The sequence below is a fragment of the Cebus imitator genome, unplaced genomic scaffold (assembly GCF_001604975.1).
Source record: "Cebus imitator isolate Cc_AM_T3 unplaced genomic scaffold, Cebus_imitator-1.0 Scaffold409, whole genome shotgun sequence".
Classification (NCBI taxonomy): domain Eukaryota; kingdom Metazoa; phylum Chordata; class Mammalia; order Primates; family Cebidae; genus Cebus; species Cebus imitator.
The window spans coordinates 176,479-200,873 of record NW_016107724.1 but is presented as its reverse complement, the minus strand read 5'-3'; the positions used below and the strand labels follow the sequence as shown (position 1 = coordinate 200,873).

General features: G+C 35.3%; 1 protein-coding gene across 15 annotated transcripts in view; it reads left to right on the top strand.

Moving 5' to 3' along the window:
* Window positions 1–23,754, top strand: part of SNCA (synuclein alpha) — a 124,598-nt gene extending 100,844 nt beyond the window's left edge. For 9 of the 15 annotated variants that reach the window (XM_037731581.1, XM_037731586.1, XM_037731587.1 and 6 more), the window contains exons 5-6: window positions 18,913–18,996; window positions 22,527–23,754. In XM_037731581.1, coding sequence (XP_037587509.1) covers window positions 18,913–18,996; window positions 22,527–22,691 — 249 coding nt within the window. In that variant the 3' untranslated portion in view covers window positions 22,692–23,754. Of the gene's footprint in view, window positions 1–18,912; window positions 18,997–21,479 lie in introns of all 15 variants that reach the window. The other 6 variants (XM_017509166.2, XM_017509169.2, XM_017509164.2 and 3 more) reach the window with 1 other exon arrangement.
* Window positions 23,755–24,395: the final 641 nt, after the last annotated feature.

Genomic DNA, 24,395 nt, shown 5'->3' with positions numbered 1-24,395 from the left:
AAAAAAAAAAAAAAAAAAAAAAAGAAAAAAAATAGTATCAGACAATTATATGTTCCATTTGTAAAGATTATTATTAATTAATGGTCTTGCAAAACATTGGAGAAAACTTGCTAAACCATCACATACATAAATATTAAAACCACCCATTAACGAAAATCTTTTTACTAAACTTCACAATTGATAGTCAAATAATGTTCAGTTTTTCTCCATTGCAATAAAAAGTAAAGGCTGTAGCCTTCAGACCAGTCTCTGGGCCTTATTAATTCAGTCAGCCTGAAGCCACATGGAAATATTTTGTTTTTGATAAAAGCAAGCTTGCCCTCATGATCTTTTAAAATCTTTAAAAAAAGCCTCCATCAGCCCTCTCTCTGACTTGAATTATGGCCGTGCTTTCTAAAACTGGTAAACTCTATCTCCTTGGTGTGCCTCAAGATAGAATGTATAAACCCTCCTTAGAAATTGAGCTCTCAGTTCTAAATTGCACTCTCTTTCATGAGAGCAAGCAAGATTGCTTTGCTTTGTGGTAAGTGGTCACAATATTAAGTATAGCCATAAACAACACTGTATTTTCTAAACACCTTATTTCGTTTTAATGACTGACATAAATTAGATCATAAGTATACAAATGCAGATCTGTTGTATTTTCAGCAGCCTGTGTGATTTTTTTTTTTTTTTTTTTTTTTTTTTTTTCTGAGTTATTTTCCTGCTTTGGGCAGCCTTTTCTCTCAGGTGCCTTGTGATGCACAGTGGTATGCGTTCACACTAACCAAAGCAATAGTCTTACCTGCCAGAAATAGCTGTGACATTTAAAGAGAGGTCCAGTGGAAGGCACGGTGCTTAACATCCAAGTCTGAAGTGCTAATAGTGAAATTGGGGCATCAGCTACAGAGAGATTTAGAGGAAGTAACATGCAGGTTAAATATTTTATGAAAATAATTTCTGTTCTGTATATGATTAAAATTAACACATGTCAATGTGCTTTATTAATTTGTCAACTCAACTATTATGCTATGCCATGAAGAAAATAAAATTGAAAATAAAACTATTCAAAATAGTTTTTTGAGATGGAATCTCACTCTGTCAGCCAAGCTGGAGTGCAGTGGCGAGATCTTGGTGGCTCACTGCAACCTCCACCTCCTAGGTTCAAGCGATTCTCCTGCCTCAGCCTCCAGAGTAACTGGAACTACAGGTGCATGCCACCAGGCGTGGCTAATTTTGTATTTTTAGTACAGACAGGGTTTGACCATGTTGGCCAGGCTGGTCACAAACTGACCTCAAGTGATCTGCCTGCCTCAGCCTCGGAAAAATGCTAGGATTACAGGCATGAGCCACCCACCATAAAATGAAGTTCTATGCTTTCCCATTTAGATGCTCACTGAATACTTGGTTTGCAATACCTGACTGTAACTGGAAGGAATATGTTTTGAAAGTCTAAATTTTACAGGGATGCAGATGAAATAGAGGGACATTATCTACTATGTCAAAGTATATTGATTTATCAGTGGCACATGAAGGTGGCCTTGAGTTTCTTAATCAGTGATATACCACTATATCATGCCACCTTCTAATGTAATATGTTTATATGTTTCTTTTGGTGTAAACATTCATTTAGTTCATCACTGTGGCTTTTGCACTTGCTCCAAGGAGCCCTATGAATTCCTTTAAAGTGCCCAGGTCTCCTGCCCCTGGGAGAAAGGGAGTGATAAGCAGGAATCACTTTAATCTATTTGCAGATTTTTTTTTCCATTTATTTTAAAGCATTTTTTTTTTTTACTTGATAATGAGTGTGCAGTGATGGTGGTGATGATGATGATGATACAAAGGTTTAAATGATTAGACAGTCAAATCTGGGCTGGACTTGTAATACTCCTTTGACTTTTAATCACAGAGAAGCCCCAACTTGCTTATTTTCTGGGCATACACATGAGAACATCACCACAGTTCTGTTATCTGAATGTTGTTATGTTTTGTTTGAAACATTCAGTGACTTTCAAATATTGTATTTGCCTCGGAAAATTCAGCAGAGACAGACTTTCTTTTCCAGGTTAGATCTGTTGAGTCTGCTAGGAAATTAAATTTGTGCACTGGCTCTATTGATCTAGTGGACGTTCTAATAAAATCATCTTTGTGCTGCTACGTCTTCACTTCAGAGAGATGGGATACCTGGGTACCTCCACCCCAAATTATCATTTGATATCTGAAAAATGGAAAACAGAAGCGACAGCTAAAAAAAAATACTAACACTGGAAAAGAGAGGACTAGTGAAGATTAAAACATTCTCTGGACTTTAAATTCAGAGATATCAAAATTAAGAAAATGTAGAAGAAATCAAAAAAAGAGGGTAAGCAAACTATAAAAGTTTATATAGCAAGAGGGTATAAAACAAATACAATATTTTCAGAAAAATTTAATAAAAATTGATTTATGTAATGTTTTTAACCTCAAAGATCAAATTTCAATTTTCATCTCATTTGAAAACTCATATGCACATACTCCTTTATATACATCAGTTGAATGTCAAAAAGGCTTTTTTCTTGTTTCCAAATACAGTTATTTTAAAAATTTAATTGTATGATTTAGGAATTTAATAAGAATTTGATAGAAAGCCAGTTTGCACACACGTATGTTATTATATGTGTGCTTTAGGCATGGTTTTTAGTTAATGTAACACAACAAGGCCACCTGAATTATTTGTTTACAAACTAGGGGAAAGCCACCCTGGAGGAGAAATCCTGGCAGTAGAATGGTCTGCAGCAATAGTGCTTTGTTATCTAGTGGATTGGATGCCATTACTGCTGTGAAACAGTTCACAACAAACTCAGTCTATGGGAAAGACTCAAAAAGTATTTGCGTTTTAAGGAAAATTCAGGATATTGGGCTGGTTAGTTTAAAAAGTGATGATACTTAGATTCTGCTTGCACTCACTGCTTCTCAGCAGTTGTCTTATTTCTTTCTAATTGATATTTTATCTTATTTTTCAGAGGGTCCCTTATAAAACTCTTCTACTTTCCTTAAAATCACACCACACAACAGCAGTTAAAACCATACGCTTTGGCGTAAGACTGATACGGTCTTGAATCCAGCTTGACTGTCATATTTGTTACTTTAGGCAAAACCTCTGACATTTATGTCTTATCATCAATAAAAAGGGGTGATTAACTGTTTCACAATATTATTCAATAAATAAATATAAATTCCCTCCTTTTCCTTCCTTTCCTTTCTTCATCTTTATAATCTGCATGCCAGAAGCTCATTTTAGTTTTCTGGACTCATGTTAACATGTCCCGCCTTTCCCAAATTAAACATCACCTCTGTTCTTGGCTCCATTTTTTTCCTCTCTTATGAGACAATTCTCTATCAACCAACTCTCTCTCTGCCCTGTATCATGAAATTCTGCTCCTACTACATTAACAGTCTCTTGATTTCTTTAAAAAGGAAGACAAAACAATTAAAGAACAGAAGCAAATATCTGCTAAAATCCCCAATTCTGTTACCGTCAAAATTAATTGTCCCACCCCCAACTTTCTCTTGGCACAACTCTTTGTCAGAATGTTTTCTACCAACACAGCCTTCAGTGATCTTGCTTTTTCCTGTATCTCCTGAAATCTGACTTCTACCTTCATCTTTTTCTGGACTAGTCAACACAATTGGAGAAAAAAACATATTTTCGTTAAACAGGTATGTATCCCTAAAGCATAAAATACATAGTACTGAAAGTGCACACGTTTCCTTCCATTTTTCCCAGCACTTGAAACAGACAAGTAGTAGTACCAATTACTTAGTAGAAGACCTTTTCATTTCATTTCTGAAATATTGTTATTTTCCTTTTTCATCTTCCATCTCTGACTATGCCTCAAATTTTTTCTCTTTGCTGCCTTCTTTCCTAAGAAAGTTCTTCATGCAACGCCATCTTGTTTTTCTTCGCTTGCCTCTTTTTCTCACTTTAATTTTATGAACTCTGATGACTTCTTCAATTACCTCTATAGCGTAACTACTCAAAATATATATTTTTGAAGTCTCAACTCTAATCTTGCATTTTCAACATATATTTATGGAGACATCTCAGACTCAACCTATCTAAAAAATGGCTTATCTGCCCTAAAATATGCTTTGTTCTTTTTCTCTCTACTGCTAATGATGATCTTCCTAGTCGGTCTAGCTCAAAACCTTATCGTTTTTACTCCTTGTCCCTGTGTCAGCTGTCCACATTCAGGCAGGGTCTCATTTCTGCACATTTTACCAGCAAGGCACTGACTGCCTTTTTTTTGGGACTATCTTTTCATATAGTGAGCAGCCTTGGACGATAGAAATCATTTCTCCCTCCAAAACAAAAGGCAGGTGTGCTTGCAGCCTTGGATAGAGGTAGTGTCTCTATCTGCAGCAAAGGAATACCTTTACTGGCCATTATAAAATATCCACGTCTCCTAAGCTCTGGGTTTCTCTTTTCTAATGCAATCCACTAAGCACATAGGTGTCACCTGAACTTTTCGGTGGGAATTGGGGCTTGAGGATTCAGTGCAAGAAAATCATGATACTCTTGCTAATGCTGTTACCGTGAGTACTAAAGTCAATTGTCTCTGACACAGTACTTGTGTGTCTTTGCCCAGCACTCAAAAAACTGGCATGCTTACAAGTAGGACAAATTGTTAGACTTTTCACAGTCTTAAACAACGCTTGCTAAATTCTATCCAACAATATCCACAGCATCTCTCAAAACCATTCCCTTTACTCCATTTCCACTCCCAAAACTCTAGTCACTCATCACCCCTCCCTGGGTTATTGCTGTAGTCCCCTATGTGGTCCTCCATCTATGTTTCTCTTCTTTACAAATTGCCCTGCACATAGCCAGAGTATTCTTCCTTAAACAATTTTCACATCATATAACTTTACTAGTTGAAACATAAAATGATTCCTGAATGTTCAAGCTCCCTTGACATGCTTTCAGGGCACTCATCCATTGCCACACCCCCCACAACAATAACAAAAAAGTCACATTCCAGCCCCTGTGCTTTTGTGCACGATGTGATGTACCCTCTCCCGGAAGTCCCCAGCGTGACCAAAACATTCAAATGCAGTTTTAATGATGTTTCTTTAGCTGGTAGTAATCTATCTCCATTCTGAACAGTTGACTTTTACTTGCCTTATGCCCTATATCACATTTATAATCTTGTGTTTTATTAGCTTTTATATATCTCTTCTTTGTCTTTCTTGACTTGAAGTTGCTTGAAGAGTAGAGACCATGTCTTGTGCATCTTATATGATCTACAATTCTTGATATAATATACTGCATAAGTATGTTTCCATTTATACTGCTAATTACTCTTTCTTTTCATTACTCAGTTTAGATTGATATTGGCAATAATTTGCATATTGGTAATAAAATAACACAAAATATATAGACCTCCCATCTCCAAATTAGACTGTAGAGAAGATTTTTTGTTTCATTTTTTTACTGTAAACTGGGGTTGTTTATTGATTAATAATAAGGTAGCTAAAATAATACTTATGCAGTCAGTTTTTAGTACAAAACAATTATAATTTAAATTTTCTAGCCCAAATTTTCCAACCCTTTAAAAACAAATGTGTTACACAGTTTTTAAAGTAAGGCATAATGCTGCCAGTTACTGTGACATATTGTCATAAATACTCATATTATATTACTGGTATTTGCCATTTCTAAAATCTCAGTACCTTACATTTTTTCCTGTGTTGTATTTCTTATTTTAAGATTATAATAGGCTGATACAGCAGTCTAGAGATTCACAGGTACAGTACTGACCCTATTGTGAGGTTGAGCTAAGAGACTATAAAGGAAAGGCCATGACTTTTAACATGCTGTATGTTTTGTTTTGCATAATTATTGCCAGAATAAGAGATGCTTCCTTACCAGTAACGTAAATACCAGTAAAAGTATATTCCTCTTCAGTCCTGTGTGTATTTCTCACTTTCAGTATCATCGAAATATAATACCAGCTCACTGCTTCTGCTTATAAATATTTGTCAAAAGCAATTAAAACACGACTTGTAGTTTGCAGTGATGATTTTGTAACATTTGCTTCTTATCTATGTCACTAGGATGCGCTAAGCATGCAACAGACCCGTCTATCATCTATTACTCAGGTTTTTGGCTCTATTCCTAGGCAACAGAGAGAAGGGGAACAAAGAAGAGGACCTGTGCACAGTTTGAGAAAGGCAAAACACTGAGCTACATTGCAGACCTGAATGTAGCTAGCAAATGAAGTAAGGCAAAAGGCTCCATTTTTTAAATAGTTGGATTTTTTGGTTTTGATTATTTCCAAGAAAAGGTTTTTAAAAACGAAATTAGCAATAAGATGAAATATAAGAACATGTAATCTTAAGACAATATATGATATAAGTTTATCGAAATACTTATATTTTCAAAAGTGCTTAAAATAATCTAGCACATAGTAGCTGCTCAGTAAATATTTGATATTATGACTGTGCACTGGTCATTATAGACTATTTTATGCATATCATCTCATTTAGTACAACAACACTCTAAAAAAGGTTTTATTATCACCTTTTTCAGTTGAAACATTTACAATGCTCAAGATCTCATAGGTACCATCTACCACTAGGTCAATCTGCTACTGAATCTCATGCTATTAAATGCACCTTTTCTCCTGAGCTTCCAACAAATAGTGTACTATATACAATTGTTGAAGAGAGGGGACCATGATTCAAAACATTTAGAGTGATTGTGTAGCCACAATTTCAGCTCCTCAACAAAGTGATAGAATTAGGAATCATCCTCAATGTATATTTTTCCAACACACACACACATGCCCCAAGCCCACTTGAATGCACCCCACTTACACATTGCAACCACAGAGACAACAGCAGCATTAAATACAGAATATTCTGTGTGTTGTTTGTTTGTTCTCCCTCTGCTACAAAAATCAGAGTTCCTACTCGATAAACAGCAAAGGTAGATATAAATGAACCAAATTGAAGAAGGGGAAATCATTGAAAAAATTAAATACAGAACTATGTATTGATTTATTGAGAGTTCAACAATGTAATACAGAAGTAATGGATGCTTTAAAAGTAATTAAAAGAATACCAAAAACATTTAGTGCCTAATTAAAGAAAAAGATAACATAACATTAGACAAAATAAAGAATATTCATTTGATATAATGAGGAAATAATCTTTTATTCCTCTTCAAATTCTCAATGGAATAAGGAGGGGTTATAAATAAATAAACATCTGCCCCATGGACTTAATGAATCCTCATGTTTTCTTGTGATAATCAGAATGAAATTGTTGGGAGAGACAAGTATCTCTACCTTAACGCTAAGAAAGACAAGGCCTGTGCCCAGGCAAAAGCTTTCTTGATTGGTCAGAAGGTTTGAAGAAACTTAATTGATGACATTTCAAACCATTCTAAAAAAACACACAAAACAAAAACAAAAACCTATAGTGTCTGTGCCAAATTTGGTTAAGAAACAAAATGAACAATTGATTTCTGACAACCTTAGAGTCTTTATTCTGTTAGAACAATAATGGAAAGGTTTAAACCAGAAAATGCTATGCACTGAATTTATAACAAACTATTTTTTCCTGTAACAAAAAATTTATAAACTTGGTGTTTGTAGATTTAATAATTACGTGGCAAAAAAAAAATCTTTTGCCCTTGCAAAAAATCGTGTGTGTGTGTGTGTGTGTGTGTGTGTGTGTGTAAACATTTCCTTTAACCTCCTATTTTCTTCTGATAACAATAGTGGTACTAGAGATAGTTCTGATATTTTATCATAGAATATTTAACATTGCATTTGGAAAGAATTATTTTTTTAAACTTAATTTTACCTTAATGAGCACGCAGTGTAATGTTTTAGTAATTACACAGATTTTTTTTCAAGATGCTTGACAGATAATATTACATAATGGTTAAGAGTGTGGGCTTTGGAGCCAGACTTCCTATCTCTGTTCATTCGCTGACAAAATGGAGACAGTAGTAACTTCCTCATAGAGTTGTCTTTTAAGATCAAATAATGTATAACACTCTTGAAATGGTACCAAAGTAAACACCAAATAAACATTAATATTATTGTTATTTCATGTCCAAATAACATAGAAAAGTAAGAAATTTAATATTTTATTTGAATGACCTTTTAAGGATACAACTAGCCCATTATGTTTCTTGATAATCTTGTAAGATGGTTCCTATTTATCTCCAGTCTGTTGAAGCATGGATAGAGATTTTCAGAGAAAATGTTGTCTAGGTAACCAAAAGAAGGTAGCAACAACAAACTGTGACAAAACTTATCTAAGAGAGAATTTGCAAGGTAGAGTAATTGCAACTCCTTTTGAAATCAACTACTATGGTCCTCTGGCTGGGATAGCTAAGCAAAGATATTCCAATCTCAAGATTGAGATCTACTTGAAGAGTTTTCCATCCAGATCTTGAGGGCACCTCAAATTTCACTTGGTATCTGTTTCTATTAGTATGGAAACTTCTGGTACCTTGGGGTATCACATGCACTTGACTACTCTATTCCTGCTCTAGCTATCTTAAAGCCTTTCTTAGTCTTCTATCTCTTAGAAAAATTCCTTCTGGGTTTCAAATCCACTGATCTTGAAGCTATTGACTTCACTCTCTGTTTTAGAGCCCATCCTTTTGTAGATGAGTAGTTTGTTTTGCCTAAAGTACTTTTTCCCAGTCAGATATTAAGTCCAGTTTCTCATCTATTTTTGAAAGCCAACTCCTGGGCTTTGGCTGACTAACATCTTGACAGCATATTTCTTCTTTCCTGTGAGTCATAAAGCAATCCCTGGGTTTCTCTAAAATATAAAGGCAGACCCTTTATCTCTTACTTTGTCAAAGCCTACCCGCCCCACTGATTTCTCACCCAGTTGCTAGTTTGAAGACCTACCTCCAAGTATCATTGTATTTGCAGACACGAAATGACTCATTGATTCTGATCCCAACACAAGAGCAACTCTTTCTCAGCTTGACCCATCTTCACATTGCTGATGTCTTATTCAATCACTACCCCAGGGGCTGACCTTCAAGAATCTAATCCATGCAAGCTTAAAATAGTGAACACATTTGAATATACTTTAACACACATAATAAATTTTATTTATAGAAGAGGAGGATCAGCCCTTAGACATGAAAAGTGAAAATAGTTTATTCCCAGATTTTCTTTGTGTATTAGTATTTTCAACCAAGTCTATATCCAAGTAAGGGAAAAAAAGCTGGCAATTGTTGCTGTGCTGTGAAGTCTTATTAGGTGAGTCATCTAATTACATGACACTATCATAAATACAGCAGGCACTTCACTGCTTGCTAGGCTTGCCAGAGAAAATGAGGATTTAAGGCAGCATATACTACCTCTTTGCTAGATAATGTAATTTTCTTCTTAAAAATGATTTTGTACTAATTCCTGATTTATCCACCTATTTTTTTCAACCTATTATTTTTTAATTTATGGTTGAATGTATTTAAACATGAATTCAGCAATAAAACTAATAAATAGCATCCAGAAACAACCCCAAATATATTTAACATATTAGCTTTACTCTCTCCTCCACTGCCAAACCTTTAAAAACAGTGAAATAAATAGTTATTTCATCTGTTCCCTTTTTCTCTCCTCTAAGGTGATTGCCAAGACTAAAGAAATAGCTAGAAGGGCAAAAGGCAAGAAAATGAGTAAGATGGTAACAGATTATCCAAAGTAGAGCACAGGCCAGGTGCAGTGGCTCATGCCTGTAATTCCAGAACTTTTGGAGGCTGATGCAGGAGAATCACTTGAGTCCAGGAGTTCGAGACCAGCCTAGGCAACATACTGAAACGTCATCTCTACAAAAAATATTTAAAATACTTGAGCGTGGCGGTGCAAGCTTATAGTCCCAGGTAGTTGGAAGGCTGAGGCTGGAGGATCACTTGGGCCCAGGAGTTGGAGACTACAGTGAGCTATGATTGTGTCATGCACTGCAACCCTGGCAGTAGGGCAAGACCCTGCCTCTAAAAAGAAGATAAACAAATTAGAGCATGAACAGCTTCCAAATATATGTTATTTATGTGTAAGACTGGGTTCTCTAAATGTATCATTTAATTAAAATAGATTTGCATTCTCAAACTGTAGGTATGGACTATGTATAATGTATTTATGATATGACTTACAGCGTTCACCAATGTGGTTATTCCCAAGTGATCCAGATGGCTGATGACATAGTGATTTGTAAATTTGCTGAGACCCGATCTGACTAGGTGTATAACATAACTGAGGGAGAGTAAGTTCATTTACCGAAAGAAAACCTAGCATATGACCCAGCAGCCACATCTTCACTCAGCCTTCTTGCTAGGTTTGGCTTAGCATAACATCTATAATTTATGACAAAAATTATACTTGCACTTTTTAATTCAAACATTCAAAATCTGAGGAAGTGGCACCATCTGTGGTCTACTCCACTTTGTATGTGTGTGTGTGTGTGTGTGTGTGAGTGTGTGTCTGTGTGTGTAAGTGTGTGTGTGTGTGTGTGTGTATGTGTGTGTGTGTGTTCCCACATCCTAAAGCATGTCTTGTACAGGTGAGTAGAAAATGTTGATAGAAAATTATAGATTCTGAAATCTAAAACATAGTAGGTCACTACATTGTTAAAACCTGGAATTTTTTATCTTGTTATAAAGTCAGGCCAACCAAACCTAAAATACTGCTACATTGAAATACTGTAAAATATTCAAAATACTATAATTATAGATTTGGCAGTAGGACTGTACTAGACCTATCACTCTACAAGACTTACACCTTGCCCTTTCACTTACCTGTTCTATCTCACTAGATGTATTGCTATAATTTATACTCATATTAATTTATCATGTATTATAATATATTAAATATTATAAATTGTGTTGCAACTCCCCTTGCCTTTGTCTGCATATTGCCTCAGAAAGAACAGATTGGTTCAATGGACTTCAACCACAGGCCCCTAGTGGCAAACAGCTGTTAATGCTGGGCCTGCCACTTTGATGCATTTCTAAAGATATAAAATATTAAGTGAACCAAGTCCCTTGGTCACTTTAATTCTATCTTAGATCTAAGCCATAACTGTACTTCCCTAAAAATTAAAATTTGAATTTTAACTTAACCACATATAATTGGAAATGGAGGTGGGGTTCATTCAGTCTACTTTTATCATGCTTTTCTACCCTTTGGGCAGAACGTGCCAATTTTTATGGCTTCTCATGTGACAGAATATACTTACCAGATGCAATTAAACACTCCTTAGAGTATGTAAATAATAAATAGGATTATTTATTACATTGTTATTTTTATATTGTTCTTTATAAAGATTTTATATTTTTATATTGTTCTTTATATGTTCAATATAAAACAATATTATTTTATATTGAACATTATTTTTATATTGTTCTTTCCTACATATAATAGTAAGACTTAAAATATAGTGTTATTTCTGAAATATGCATGTTGTTTTAGTTTCGATGATTAAATAACAGTTTTTTGAGATCTTACATTTTTTAACAAAATATGTAGCCTTTCCAAAACAAGGCTTCAAAAATTCGTATAAGACTCAGAGTTCTTCTTCTCCACATAGATCTCTTAAAAAGGCAGAGGATTTATATGACCGCAAGAGAAACCAGAATATCAAAAGTTTAATTCCATGTTTTAAAAATAAAATTCCTTAGCTTTTTTGAAAATTAAGATTAATTTGATTTTGAATCAGATGCCCTTTGCTCCCCACCCCAAAATGGCATTATGAGCAGACTAGGAATTGACAGTAGAAAATAGAACATGTGGAATATATATTTATCTTGCTTTTTAACAAGATTTTCATGTCTGCCTCCTTCATTTTTGAGTATATCAATAAAATACATGGTAATTATCTTAGTGAAATATGCTATCTACATACACTGTGTATGGGATATTCACCTTTTTGAAACATCTATGCTATTTTTATTTAAATAGGAGCTCTAGGCTTGATTTCATTATGGAACACTGGCGTGTGCTTAAGTTGAACCTTTTTTTCCTCTTAAGTCAAAGTTCTTGTTTAGTTTCTTCTTTAATCTTTTTGGTTATTATCTCTCTCCTTCATCCTCATGATGAGAGCTGTTGAGTGAAGGCATTATTTCCATTATTTGAGGCTAAGTGACATTGTTTAACAATGCAGCAAAACAGTGGTTCTACCCAAAATATCTTCCAGTGTAAAAGCAGTGAGGAAAAGAGAAAGTGTGCTTCTACTGCTTTGAATGTTGAAGGCCATGAAAGTTGATCGTACAAATTGGCTCATTCTTGTTACACCCAACTAAAACAGTCAAGAAGCCAGGGAGAAAAAGCATTCAAGAAATATCACATTGCTCCAAAAGTGTAATTTTCTAAAGTCCAGATGCTGAAACTGCCTGTTGTAACCTGGAACCAGTCTTATCTGTAACTGCTGAAATAACTTGCTGCACCTCCAGGACTAATTTTGCCCATCACTTTCACTCACCAATTGAAGCTTATCAGTTCCCCAGAACCTTTCTAAAGCCAATGAACTTTCTCAAAGAGCAATGTGTATTATCTCTCTCTTTTAGAACACCTCCAACCTCCTCTTTGTTCTTTGGATATAATATGCCAAGGACCAACCAGCCTCAAATTTCAATTTTTCATCCCACATAAAAAGTTAAATTTAGAAATTTCTCTCTATATTTCTGACTTTGACAAATATAGATACCAGATAATTGATGAAACCTTGCCATTATAATGATTGACATGAATTACTTCCCAGTGTCTTTAGATAACCCTCACCATTTGCCAACCTTTGATGGACTTCAAAATGAACATATCTTTTCTAAAAAAAATTTATTCATACTGAGAGCAAGTACATTGGTATACTCTATATTAAATTATACCACAGAGTTTACAAATAATTGGTGGTGTCCAGCAGTGGTTTCCAAGAAAAATACTTAACAAGACATTCACAAGGCCCTACAAACTTGCATTTTTAACAAGAGCCCCAGATGATTCTAGAAGAGTATGGTTTAGAAAGCAATTTTTAGCTTTATTCTGTGTCATTTTAAACATATAATAAAATTAAAGTTATAAGCCATGGAATTGAACACAGATAATTTCCTTAAAGAAAGTATTACTAGATATCTAAATACAATATGGTTCAAAACATGAAATTTAAAAAATTATGTAAATTCTGTAGTTGTATTCCTAAAGACAGTAGCTGAAATTTTTTCCTACTTTTCCTTGTATAATTTCCCTTTTCCTTCATTTTCGCTTTCCTAGAATTGTGCTTCCCAATAAACTATTAGCAGTGAAGCCTCGTCTCATGATCTGTTTTATAGAGCGCTTTAGCTGGGACAAGCAGCAGCTGGTAATCGGTTATATCAGCTATTCAACCCTACAGGTTTATTTAAAAAGAACTTGAATAGGATTTTTAGGGTGAAAGAGGTCAGTCTCAGCCATTTCTGTTTCCTAGTAAAATGTAGCTTTTAAGGCTTTCCTTATTAGCAATGGAGGGCCATTCCATTGTAATTTTTTGATAGCCATTTTTCTTTCCATGTGTCAAATACAGGGATAAGTTACTGAACTGAGTCTATTTCACTGTTTGTAAAACAGCCCACTTGAAAAAAAAGACCACAGATATTCCAGGGATAGTGCCTAGTAGAGAAAGAATAAAAGGTATTTTCTTGCTATGTCTCTATATCCTGCTCTGTAGGTTCTCTTATTAATCATACAGGCATATACCAAAGTCCAAACGTTTTTCTCATTTATTTTATTGCCCTAACATATTCTGGGTTAATATAATATCATAATGAAAATTTGAAAAAAAAATGGATTATTTCAAAAGTGTTCAACATTTGTTGTATTGGTAGATATCTTATTCTTGTTTGTGGTAAAAATAAATGGCAGGTAGATTTCATACCTTCAAGTATGATTACATTCTGAAAATGAGTCATTAATACTCAAAATGAATATTTTAAAGTTCTTTTTTGTTACAGTTAAACTATAATTAGGCACAGTTGTAAACTGGAGTTGAAATTTAATAAGATATTTCCTTATAGAGAACATTTAATGTTTTTCGAGATAGAATTACGAAACAATAAATATACAGATATAGGAATAAAATTGTGTCTGATAATCATATTAAGCGTTTGTTGTTATATTCTCTCTTGGAATAGCTGCCAAATATTTTAGTATGCTTAAAATCAATGAGTATTATGGAGTCAACAAATTTAGATCACATAATCATGTTCTGGAAAGCATATTATAGAAAAATAACTATTAAAATGTGCATATAGTAGTCTTCCTTTATCTGCAGGGGATACATTGTAAAACCCCCAGTAGGACACCTGAAATTGCAAATAGTAGCAAACCCTACATATACTATGTTTTTTCAAATGCTTATGTACCTATGAAAAAGTTTAATTTATAAACTAGGCACAGTAAGAGATTAACAACAACTAATAACAAAATAGAACAATTATAATAATATACTGTAATAAAAGTTATATGCGTATGGTATGGTCTAGCTCTCTCTTTCCTTTTCTCCCTCTCTCTCTCTTTCTCTCTCGCTCGCTTGCTCTCTCAAGATATCTTAGTATTTTGGAGCTGCAGTTGATGGCGGGTAACTGAAACCATGGGAAAAAAACAAAACCATGAATAAGGCCGGGTGCAGTGGCTGATGCCTGTAATCCCAGCACTTTGGGAGGCCGAGGCAGGTGGATCACCTTGAGGTCAGGAGTTTGAGACCAGCCTGGCCAACATGAAGAAACCCCATCTCTATTTAAAAAAAAAAAAAAAACACACGGATAAAAGGAGACTACTATATATACATTTTAAAACTGATGAAAGATTAAACTCTTCTTTCTTCCATACCCCACCCATTTCCTCCCACCCAAACCTAGATAGTTTTAAAGCAAATACATAGACATCTTATTTGATCTGTAAACATTTGATTAATTTGCAAAAATTAAGAACTCTTTTTAAAATAAAACTGCAACATATTATCACACCTAAGCAAATAAACAATACTTCTTAAATATCCAGTCAGTGTTCAAATTTCTCCAATTACCTCATATGTTTTCCATTGGCTTATACTGGGACCCCACTAAGAATGAAATAAAGTTCTTAGATTGCAATCGGCTAATGCTCTCTCACTTCTACTTCAATCTATAGGTTCCCACTAACTTCTTTTACCTTGCAATTTACTTGTTGAAATTATACATATTATTTGTCTTGTGTAGTTTTTCACAGTGCAAAATTTGCTGATTGTAGCCAGTGATGTGAGGAGTGAACATGTTTTTCAGCCCCTTTTATTTGCTGTAAGTTGTCAGTAATAGCTAAATGTGAATCAAATTCAAATTCAGATCACACAGGACCTTTTTTTTGAGACGGAGTCTTGCTCTGTTGCCAGGCTGGAGTACAGTGGTGTAATCTTGGCTCACTGCAATCTCTGCCTCCTGGGTTTAAGTGATTCCCCTGCATCGGCCACCGGAGTAGCTGGGACTACAGGTGTGCACCACCACACCTGGCTAATTTTTTGCGTTAGAGTAGACACAGGGTTTCACCATGTTGACCTGGATGGTCTCCATCTCCTGACCTCATGGAACACTTTAATAATTGAACAAATGAACGCTTAATAGCAGTTACACCATTAGGATGTCCTGATTCAACATCTAGGTTGTAAACCCTATTGTTGATATGGACTCTAGAATAGGATTGCACTGTTATCCCTAGGGTAACTTGTTCCGATTTGATGAAGTTATTGGGTCAATAAATAATAGCCCACTTAGACTAGGACGGTCTTGGTTTAAGATAGTCATGTGTATGTACTTCTGTCAGAGGGCACATAATACAGTAAATCCTCACTTCATCAGTAGTTTTTTGGAAACTAAGACTTAGAGCAAAACAGCATAACAAGACCAGCTTTATCATTGGCTAATTGATATAAGCAAGAATTAAGTTCCTATGGCAAATTTCTGGTCACAAAAACACCGTCAAACTCCTAAATAAAGACCAAATCACTTCTGATATTAAACATAGAAATAAATGTGAGCTGTATATACGTTTAAGAAGATTAAAACAAGTCAAACAACTTACCTAATTATTCCAGTAGAGCCCGCAGGTGGCTGGAGCCTATCCTAGCAGCTCAGGGAACAATATGGGAACCCACCCTGGAAAGGATGCTGTTCCATCATTCAGGGCTGTCTCACACACACCCACTCACCCAGGCTGGAACCATGTAGACACACACACACACCTAACCTGCACATCTGCGTACATCCTTCAAAGTTCAGCCAAATAGCATATAAACATATTCAATAATGTCCACCAGTCTTAGTTCTGCCTTAACAACTCCTTTTTGATTATCAAACAACAAACAGGCTAGGTCCATCTTATTTACTTGTCTGGTCCATATAAAAATTTTCTAACAAATTATATTAGAAAATCAAATCTCGGTCAGTTTCAGAATTCATGGAAAAAGAAAATTTGCCTTATTTCCTTCATACTTGGCTATCCTAACAGTAATCTAAATATTAATCAGAAAGTTAATGATGTCGTTTCCTTTTCCCAGTTCTAAAGAAGGTTTTGCTGCCCCATTTGATCACTAAGGCTAATTAACACTCAGAAAAAGCAAAGGGAATTCCTCAGCATCACATACGCTCTGTCATCTAGAGAAGCTAGGACTTGAGCTCAAGTCCTGTGACTTGAAAGGCCTTGTGCATAGCCACCTGGCAGCAGAGCCCCTATCCTTGAATGTACCAAGAAGTGAAACACTATGAAAACAATATCTGTACCCATATTTTAAAATGAGGCAGTTTGGGATGGTTTAAATTTTATTTAACTTATATATTGTTTGGATTTTTTTAGTTTATAAAGAGGGCATTGGCAAGGGCAGAATGATTGGTAAACTTCTCTGCCCGGCTACCATAAACATGATCTTTAGTTTGACCTTTTCTTACTGTCAGCCATTTCCTTATCCTTTTGTGTCCCTGTCAGTCACTTCCATGCGAAGACATGGGGAGGCTTTTTTACATTAGACATGTGGTTAAAAATAAGCCGCATTGGCTGAGGAATTATTTGATCTCTTCCTTTAAGTCCAATTAGGCTCAAAGTGCCTCTCTGCTACTTGAATTTTCAGTTAACTTTATCTTCTTATAATTACTTCACTGAAATAAATGCAAAGCAACAAAAGATATTTAGTGATGATACCAACAAAGCCATAACCATTTTAGCCTGAGTTTTGTAGTATTCTTTGCCTAGGAAGAGATACTAGAAAAATTCTGTGGCTGGGTGCAGCGGCTCACACCTGTAATTCCAGCACTTTGGGAGGCCAAGGTGAGTGAATCACCTGAGGTCAGAAGTTCGAGACCAGCCTTGCTAACATGGTGAAACTCTGTTTCTACTAAAAATACAAAAAATTAGCCGGGCATGCTGGCATGTGCCTATAATCTCAGCTACTCGGGACGCTGAAGCAGGAGAATTGCCGGAACCCGGAAGGCAAAGGTTGCAGTGACAGGGACCCGAGATCACGCCATTGCACTGCAGCTTGGACAACAAGCATGAAACTTTGTCTCTAAATAAATAAATAGGAAAATTTTCTGACTATGTATTTGATTCTTTTCCTCCAATATATATAGTCTCAGTCTTCAAATTTCAGAAAAGAATTTGTTTCTTCATTGTCATTTAAAAATAACGTATTAACCTCATGTTCTCACACATAAGTGGGTGTTGAACAATGAGAACTCACAAACACAGGGAGGGGAACATCACACACCAGGGCCTACCAGAGGGTGGAGGAATAGGGCAGGGATAGAAGGAGGTAGGAGTATTGGGGAGGGATAGCATTAGGAGAAATACCTAATGTAGATGACAGGGTGAAGTATGCAGCAAATCATCATGGCTCATGTATACCTATATAACAAACCTGCACTTTCTGCACATGTACCCGAGAACTTAAAGTATAATAAATAAATTTTTTAAAATGTGTTAAATATTATGCTTTTACATTATAAATGATCATAAAAGTCAAACATTTAGAAAAAAGTCAAAGTAACATATATAACCATCCAACAAAATAACTTTCATATTTTATTGTTTTCTTCCAAATGTTTTACCTTTGCATCTGAATTCTGCATAGGTTGTATCTACAATATAGACAACAATTTATAGCCTGCTAAATATTATACCATAAATAGGTTATTATTACATAATTCTTGGGTAATAGTAATACGTGTCTTTATCATAATCTACTGAGTAGCTGAACTTTTTTTTTTTTTTTTTTCGAGACAAGGTCTCTCTCTCTGTCACCCAGGCTGGAATGCAGTAGCATGAACATAGCTCACTGTAGCCTTGACTTCCTAGGCTCAAGTGATCTTCCTGCCTCAGCCTCCCACTGGGACTATAGATAGGCATGTGCCACCATACCCAGCTATTTATTTGTACTGTCAATAGAGATGAGGTTTCATTGTGTTGAGCAGGCTGGTCTTGAACTCCTGGACTCAGATGATCCACCTGCCTCAGCCACCCAAAGTGCTGGGATCACAGGCGTGAACCACCATACCCAACAATAATTTTTAAATTCTTCATTATTCATTGAACATTTAGTTAAAAATTTTAAAAAGTTTGTTTCCTGCCATCATTGAGCTTGTAAAAAATATCTTTGGACTATAGCTGTAGATTATTTCCTAAATAGTGAATTACTTGAGCAAAAATTTTATATGCTTTGAGTGTTGGTAGCCCATGTTGCCACAGTGTTTTCCCAAAGGTATTACAAAGCTTAGAATGCCAGTAAGTAATATTAAGGTATTCCATTTGCAACATCTGTGACCAACATCCCTCTACGTAAGATTTTTCCAAACCATGGTTCTGATTTTTAAAAGTGAAAAATACGACTTAATCATGTTCTTTTTGTGCTTCTCACTTTAAATATTAGAGTGAAGAAGGAGCCCCACAGGAAGGAATTCTGGAAGATATGCCTGTGGATCCTGACAATGAGGCTTATGAAATGCCTTCTGAGGTAGGAGTCCAAGCTGAATCTAACAGACAGTACCAAAACTCTGTCACTGTCACATTTCGCTTACATGAGTGCTTAGGCGAATCATTTGCTCTCTACGTGCTCATTATGTGGACAACTTGCAAGCTAAGCACGGTATTTACATTTAAAAAAAAAAAAGTGGAGGAGGAAGAAGATGAGGAAGAGAAGGAGAGGATGACAGAAATCATATATAGTCCACATAGCTTAAAATGTTTACTACTTAGCCCTTTACAGGAAAATTTTGCTAACCCCTGCATTAGAGGATTATATTTTTAGAAACTTTGTATTCTAAAATAAATTTCTAAATGGAATGTTAGAGAAATCAATGGAACACCAAAGGAAGGTAATTATTTTTTACCATACATTTCCAGTGGGATGATTGCATAGTAAAATAAAAGTTACCCACAGAAATTATAGAATAAAAAGCTAAATGTATGATTTGCAGCAATTGATATATTCCAGTGTAACATTTTTAACAACTTAATTTGATTTCAAATTTTATTTTGGTTGAAAATAAAAGTACCTTTAATAGAAAATGTATCAAAAGGGAAATTAGAAAATACTGTTAGACGAATCAAACTGACCCAAGAAGAAATAGTAAATCTGAATAGATCTGTAACACAGCGAAGAGATTAAATTAGTAATTTAAAAAAAAAAAAAAAAAAACAAAAAAAAAAAACCTACCTGCAAAGAAACTTCCAGGCTGAGATGGCACCACTGGTAAATTCTACCAAACATTTATAGAAGAATTAATACTAATTAATTAACACTACTTAGTATCTCTTACAAAACATAGAAGAGAAGGAGACATTTCCCAACTTATTCTATGCAATCAATATTACCCTAATAATCAAAACCAAATGAAGAGATTACAAAACAAGAAACTACATAATGGTTCCATTAAAAATTGAGTTCAAGTATGTTATAGTTAAGTTATGTATTATTCTTCATGGCATTATTAAAGGCATAACGAGGCTAGGTGCAGCGGCTCATACTTGTTATCTCAGCACTTTGTGAGCCAAAGTGTGCAGGTTACTTGAGGCCAGGAGTTCGAGACCAGTCTGGCCAATGTGGTGAAACCCCATCTCTACTAAAAATACAAAAATTTGCCAGGCATGTTGGTGCACTCCTGTAGTTCCAGCTACTTGTTAGGCTGAGGCATGAGAGTTGCTTGAACCCAGGAGGCAGGGGTTGCAGTGAACTGGGATGGCACCAGTGCACTCCAGCCTGGGCAATAGAGCATGACTCTGTCTCAAAAAAAAGGCATATTAATAATAATCTCATTTATAGAAATTGAGATTAAATTGTTTGTTTGCCTAATAAGAATTTCCAATATAGAGTAATTGACATTACCATAAGGAGTTTACAGTCTGGTAGGTTTGATGAAAAAAGTGGAAATTCGTTCATTCATTTCTTCACTATGATTCCTTTAAGAAACATTATTGATTATCTCCTGTGCACCAGGCATCACAGGAGCAAAAATATACAAGATATACTAGAAAATGTAAAATTTTAAAGGATCTGTTTCAATCAGTCAGGAGTTTTGTTGAGGAGGTAACGCTGATCTGGGTGGGAAAGGGTAAGAGTGATAGGTCAAAATGAACAGAGGACGTTCTGGCACAAGGGAATATCAGAAGCAAAGGCATATATGTCTGAGAATGCAAATGAATATGTCTGAAAACAGTGAATAATTATGATTCAAGCTTAAGAACAAAGAGAATGGTGATAGATTGAAGTTGCAGTTATGGGTCAAAGACATATTGTAGCGTATTAGGACAATCTTGTCATTTAAGTTTGTATTCTATTCAGAAATCAGCTTGAGTTATTGAAGGTATACTTATTTGTTTGTTTTTAAGCAGAATCCTGATATTTTTAAAGTTGCTCTTTAGGAGGAATAATCTGACCCCTTTAATGAAATTCATTAATATTTGTGTTGTGTATGTTAACCAGACATTGTATGGAGAGCTTCAGGTTTGAAATACAAGTAATAATTGAAGCCATAGATGAAGATGAAATTTTCAACTGGGAGAGTGAAAGTGAGGAAAACATACCTTGCCTTCAAATGTCTTAATTTCCTTCTAAGAATGAGAGGATCTTAGCCCTGGAAAAGGCTTTACAGACTGCTTGATTTTGTTCTCACATTTTACAGTTGAAGAAACTGAGAACCAGATAGTCCAACTTATTTGTCCTACCAAACTAGGTATATGATCATTAAATGGCACATCTGGATTCAAAGCTAGATATTTGAACTCTGACTACTACCATAATTCATTTCTATATGTAACAGGAAAGATAAAGCTATTAAAAATAAAATAGTGTTTGTTGCAGAATATTTGCAAAAACATTGAGTGTAAATTTTACTGTAAGTGGTGAGCCATGGCCTATCACATTTGCTGTCAGTGCTGATGCCTGATTGAAACTTATAGTAACAGTGCGTGCTGTCTTTTTTATTTTTCTAATATTAGGAAGGGTATCAAGACTATGAACCCGAAGCCTAAGAAATATCTTTGCTCCCAGTGTCTTGAGATCTGCTGACAGATGTTCCATCCTGTACAAGTGCTCAGTTCCAACGTGCCCAGTCATGACATTTCTCAAAGTTTTTACAGTGTATTTTGAAGTCTTCCATCAGCAGTGATTGAAGTATCTGTACCTGCCCGCACTCAGCATTTCGGTGCTTCCCTCTCACTGAAGTGGATACATGGTAGCAGGGTCTTTGTGTGCTGTGGATTTTGTGGCTTCAATCTATGATGTTCAAACAAATTAAAACACCTAAGTGACTACCACTTATTCCTAAATCCTATTTTTTTGTTGCTGTTGTTCAGAAGTTGTTAGTGATTTGCTGTCATATATTATAAGATTTTTAGATGTCTTTTAATGATTCTGTCTAAGAATAATGATGTAGTGTGAAATTTGTTAATATATATAATACTTAAAAATATGTGAGCATGAAACTATGCACCTATAAATACTATGAAATTTTACCATTTTGTGATGTGTTTTATTAACGTGTTTGTATATAAATCATGAGAAGTAGAATGTTATCGCATTATAAAAATATTTTATTTTTATCCAATCTCACTTTAGTAATAAAAATCATGCTTATAAGCAACATGAATTGAGAACTGACACAATGGACTTAAATATAAAGTTCTTAATAGCCATTTGAAGAAGGAGGAATTTTAGAGGAGGTAGAGAAAATGGAACATTAACTCTTCACTGGGAATTCCCTGAAGCAAAACTGCTGGAAGTGTTTTTTGGTGTGCACTGGTGTTTTAAGTGTGTGGGATTAAAAAAAAAAAAAAAAAAAAGGCAGATTTCAGGAAACTAAGCAGTGCAAAAGGTGATTTTTGACTACATCCTCCTGAAAGATCCATAAGACACAGTAGCACATATTAGTACATTCAAGGCTCTGAGAGAATGTAGTTAACTTTGTTTAACTCGGAATTCCCCACTTTTTGTTTTTTTAATCATCAGAAATTCTGTCTGTCTTTTTCTCTCTCTTTTTTTTACAGGAAATGCCTTTAAACGTCTTTGGGAATTACCAGAGTCACCTTAAAGAAGATCAGCTCTCTAGATTGATAAAAATCTCATTGGCTCCTTTAAATGTTGCCAAATATGTGAATTCTAGGATTTTTCCTTGGGAAAGGTTTTTTTCCCTTTCAGGGAGGATCTATTAACTCCCCAGGGGTGCTGAAAATAAACTTGATTGTAAAAAACTCTATATAAATTAATTTTAAAATTATTTAGTTTCTCTTTTTAATTATTCCAGAGACAACAGGCATAGTCATTTTAAAAAGTCACTAGTAGAAAGTATAGTTTCAAGACAGAATATTCTAGACATGCTAGCAATTTATATGTATTCATGAGTAATGTGATATATATTGGGCATTGGCGAGAAAGGAAGAAGGAATGAGTGACTATAAGGATGGTTACCATAGAAACTTCCTTTTTTACCTAACTGAAAAGAGACTACTATGGAGTGCTAAGCTGCATGTGTCATCTTACACTAGAGAGAAATGGTAAGTTTCTTGTTTTATTAAGTTATATTTAAGCAAAGAAAGGATTTGTTATTGAATTGTATATTTCAGGAAGGCTAGAAAAATGGTGGTTAGGATATATTTTAAATCTACCTAAAGCAGCATATTTAAAAAAATAAAAAGTATTGGAATTTAAATAAGAAATAGAGGACAGAACTAGGCTGATAGCAGTGACCTAATTTGAAATTAGTAAAGTTATGACCATGAATTTAAGGACTTATATGGATACAAATTCTCCTTTAAAGTGTTTCTTCCCTTAACATTTATCAGGCAGTTACTTATGAGCAGTGAATTATTTTACATATCTTAATAGTTTATTTGGGACCAAGCACTTAAACAAAAAGTTCTGTAAGTCATATAAGCCTTTTCAGGAAGCTTGTCTCATATTCACTCCTGAGACATTCGCCTGCCAAGTGGCCTGAGGATCAATCCAGTCCTAGGTTTATTTTGCAGACAAACATTTTCTCAAGTCTGAGTTATTCAGCCTCAAATGACTCCACAGTGGGCTTTACCAAAACAGTTCAGAGTGCGCTTTGGCACACAGTTGGGAGCAGAACAATCTAACATGTGGTTTGGCATTCCAAGTTGCGTCTTTTTCAGAATCTCTCCACTAGTGTGAGATGCAAATATGTTTCCTCATCTTTCTGACTCATCCAGTATGTAGCTATTTGTGACACAATAAATATATACATATATGAAAATATATATTTGGTTTCTGCCTCCAGTTCTTACAAAGAACTCCTAAAACCCTTATAATTCCCTGAGTGGTAGGGGTGCTAGGGTCATCTTTTCTAACATTTGGTCTTTGACCCTGCCCTGACACAGAGCTCCTCAGTCCCTGGGTGAGAATAGCATCTCTTCTTCTAATGAGGTGACTCTTGCTAGGTTCCTGGATGGGGAGTGGTCACCAGAAAGATCAAGCCATGATTAGAAGCTTGAAACTTTTAGCCCCTCTGGGACAGGAGAGAAGAGGAGCTGGAGATCAGTACGCAGTCATGCTTCCAGGATGAAGACTCCATACAAATCCCTAAAAGATAGGATTCAGAGTGCTTTGAAATAGGTGAACACACGCAGAGGTGCTAGGAAGGGTGGTGTGTTCAGAGAGGGCATGGAAGCCCCCCACGCCTTCCCCCTACCTTCCCTGTGCATCTCTTCCATCTGGCTGTTCCTGAGTGGTATCCTTTTACAACAAACTGGTAATCTAGTAAGCAAACTGTTTTCCTGAAGCCTGTGAGTCACACTAGCAAATTATCAAACCTGAGGAGAGGGCCACAGAGATCTTGGATTTGTAGCCAATTCAAACAGAAGCTGTGGATAACATGAGGACTCATCATCTGTGATTGT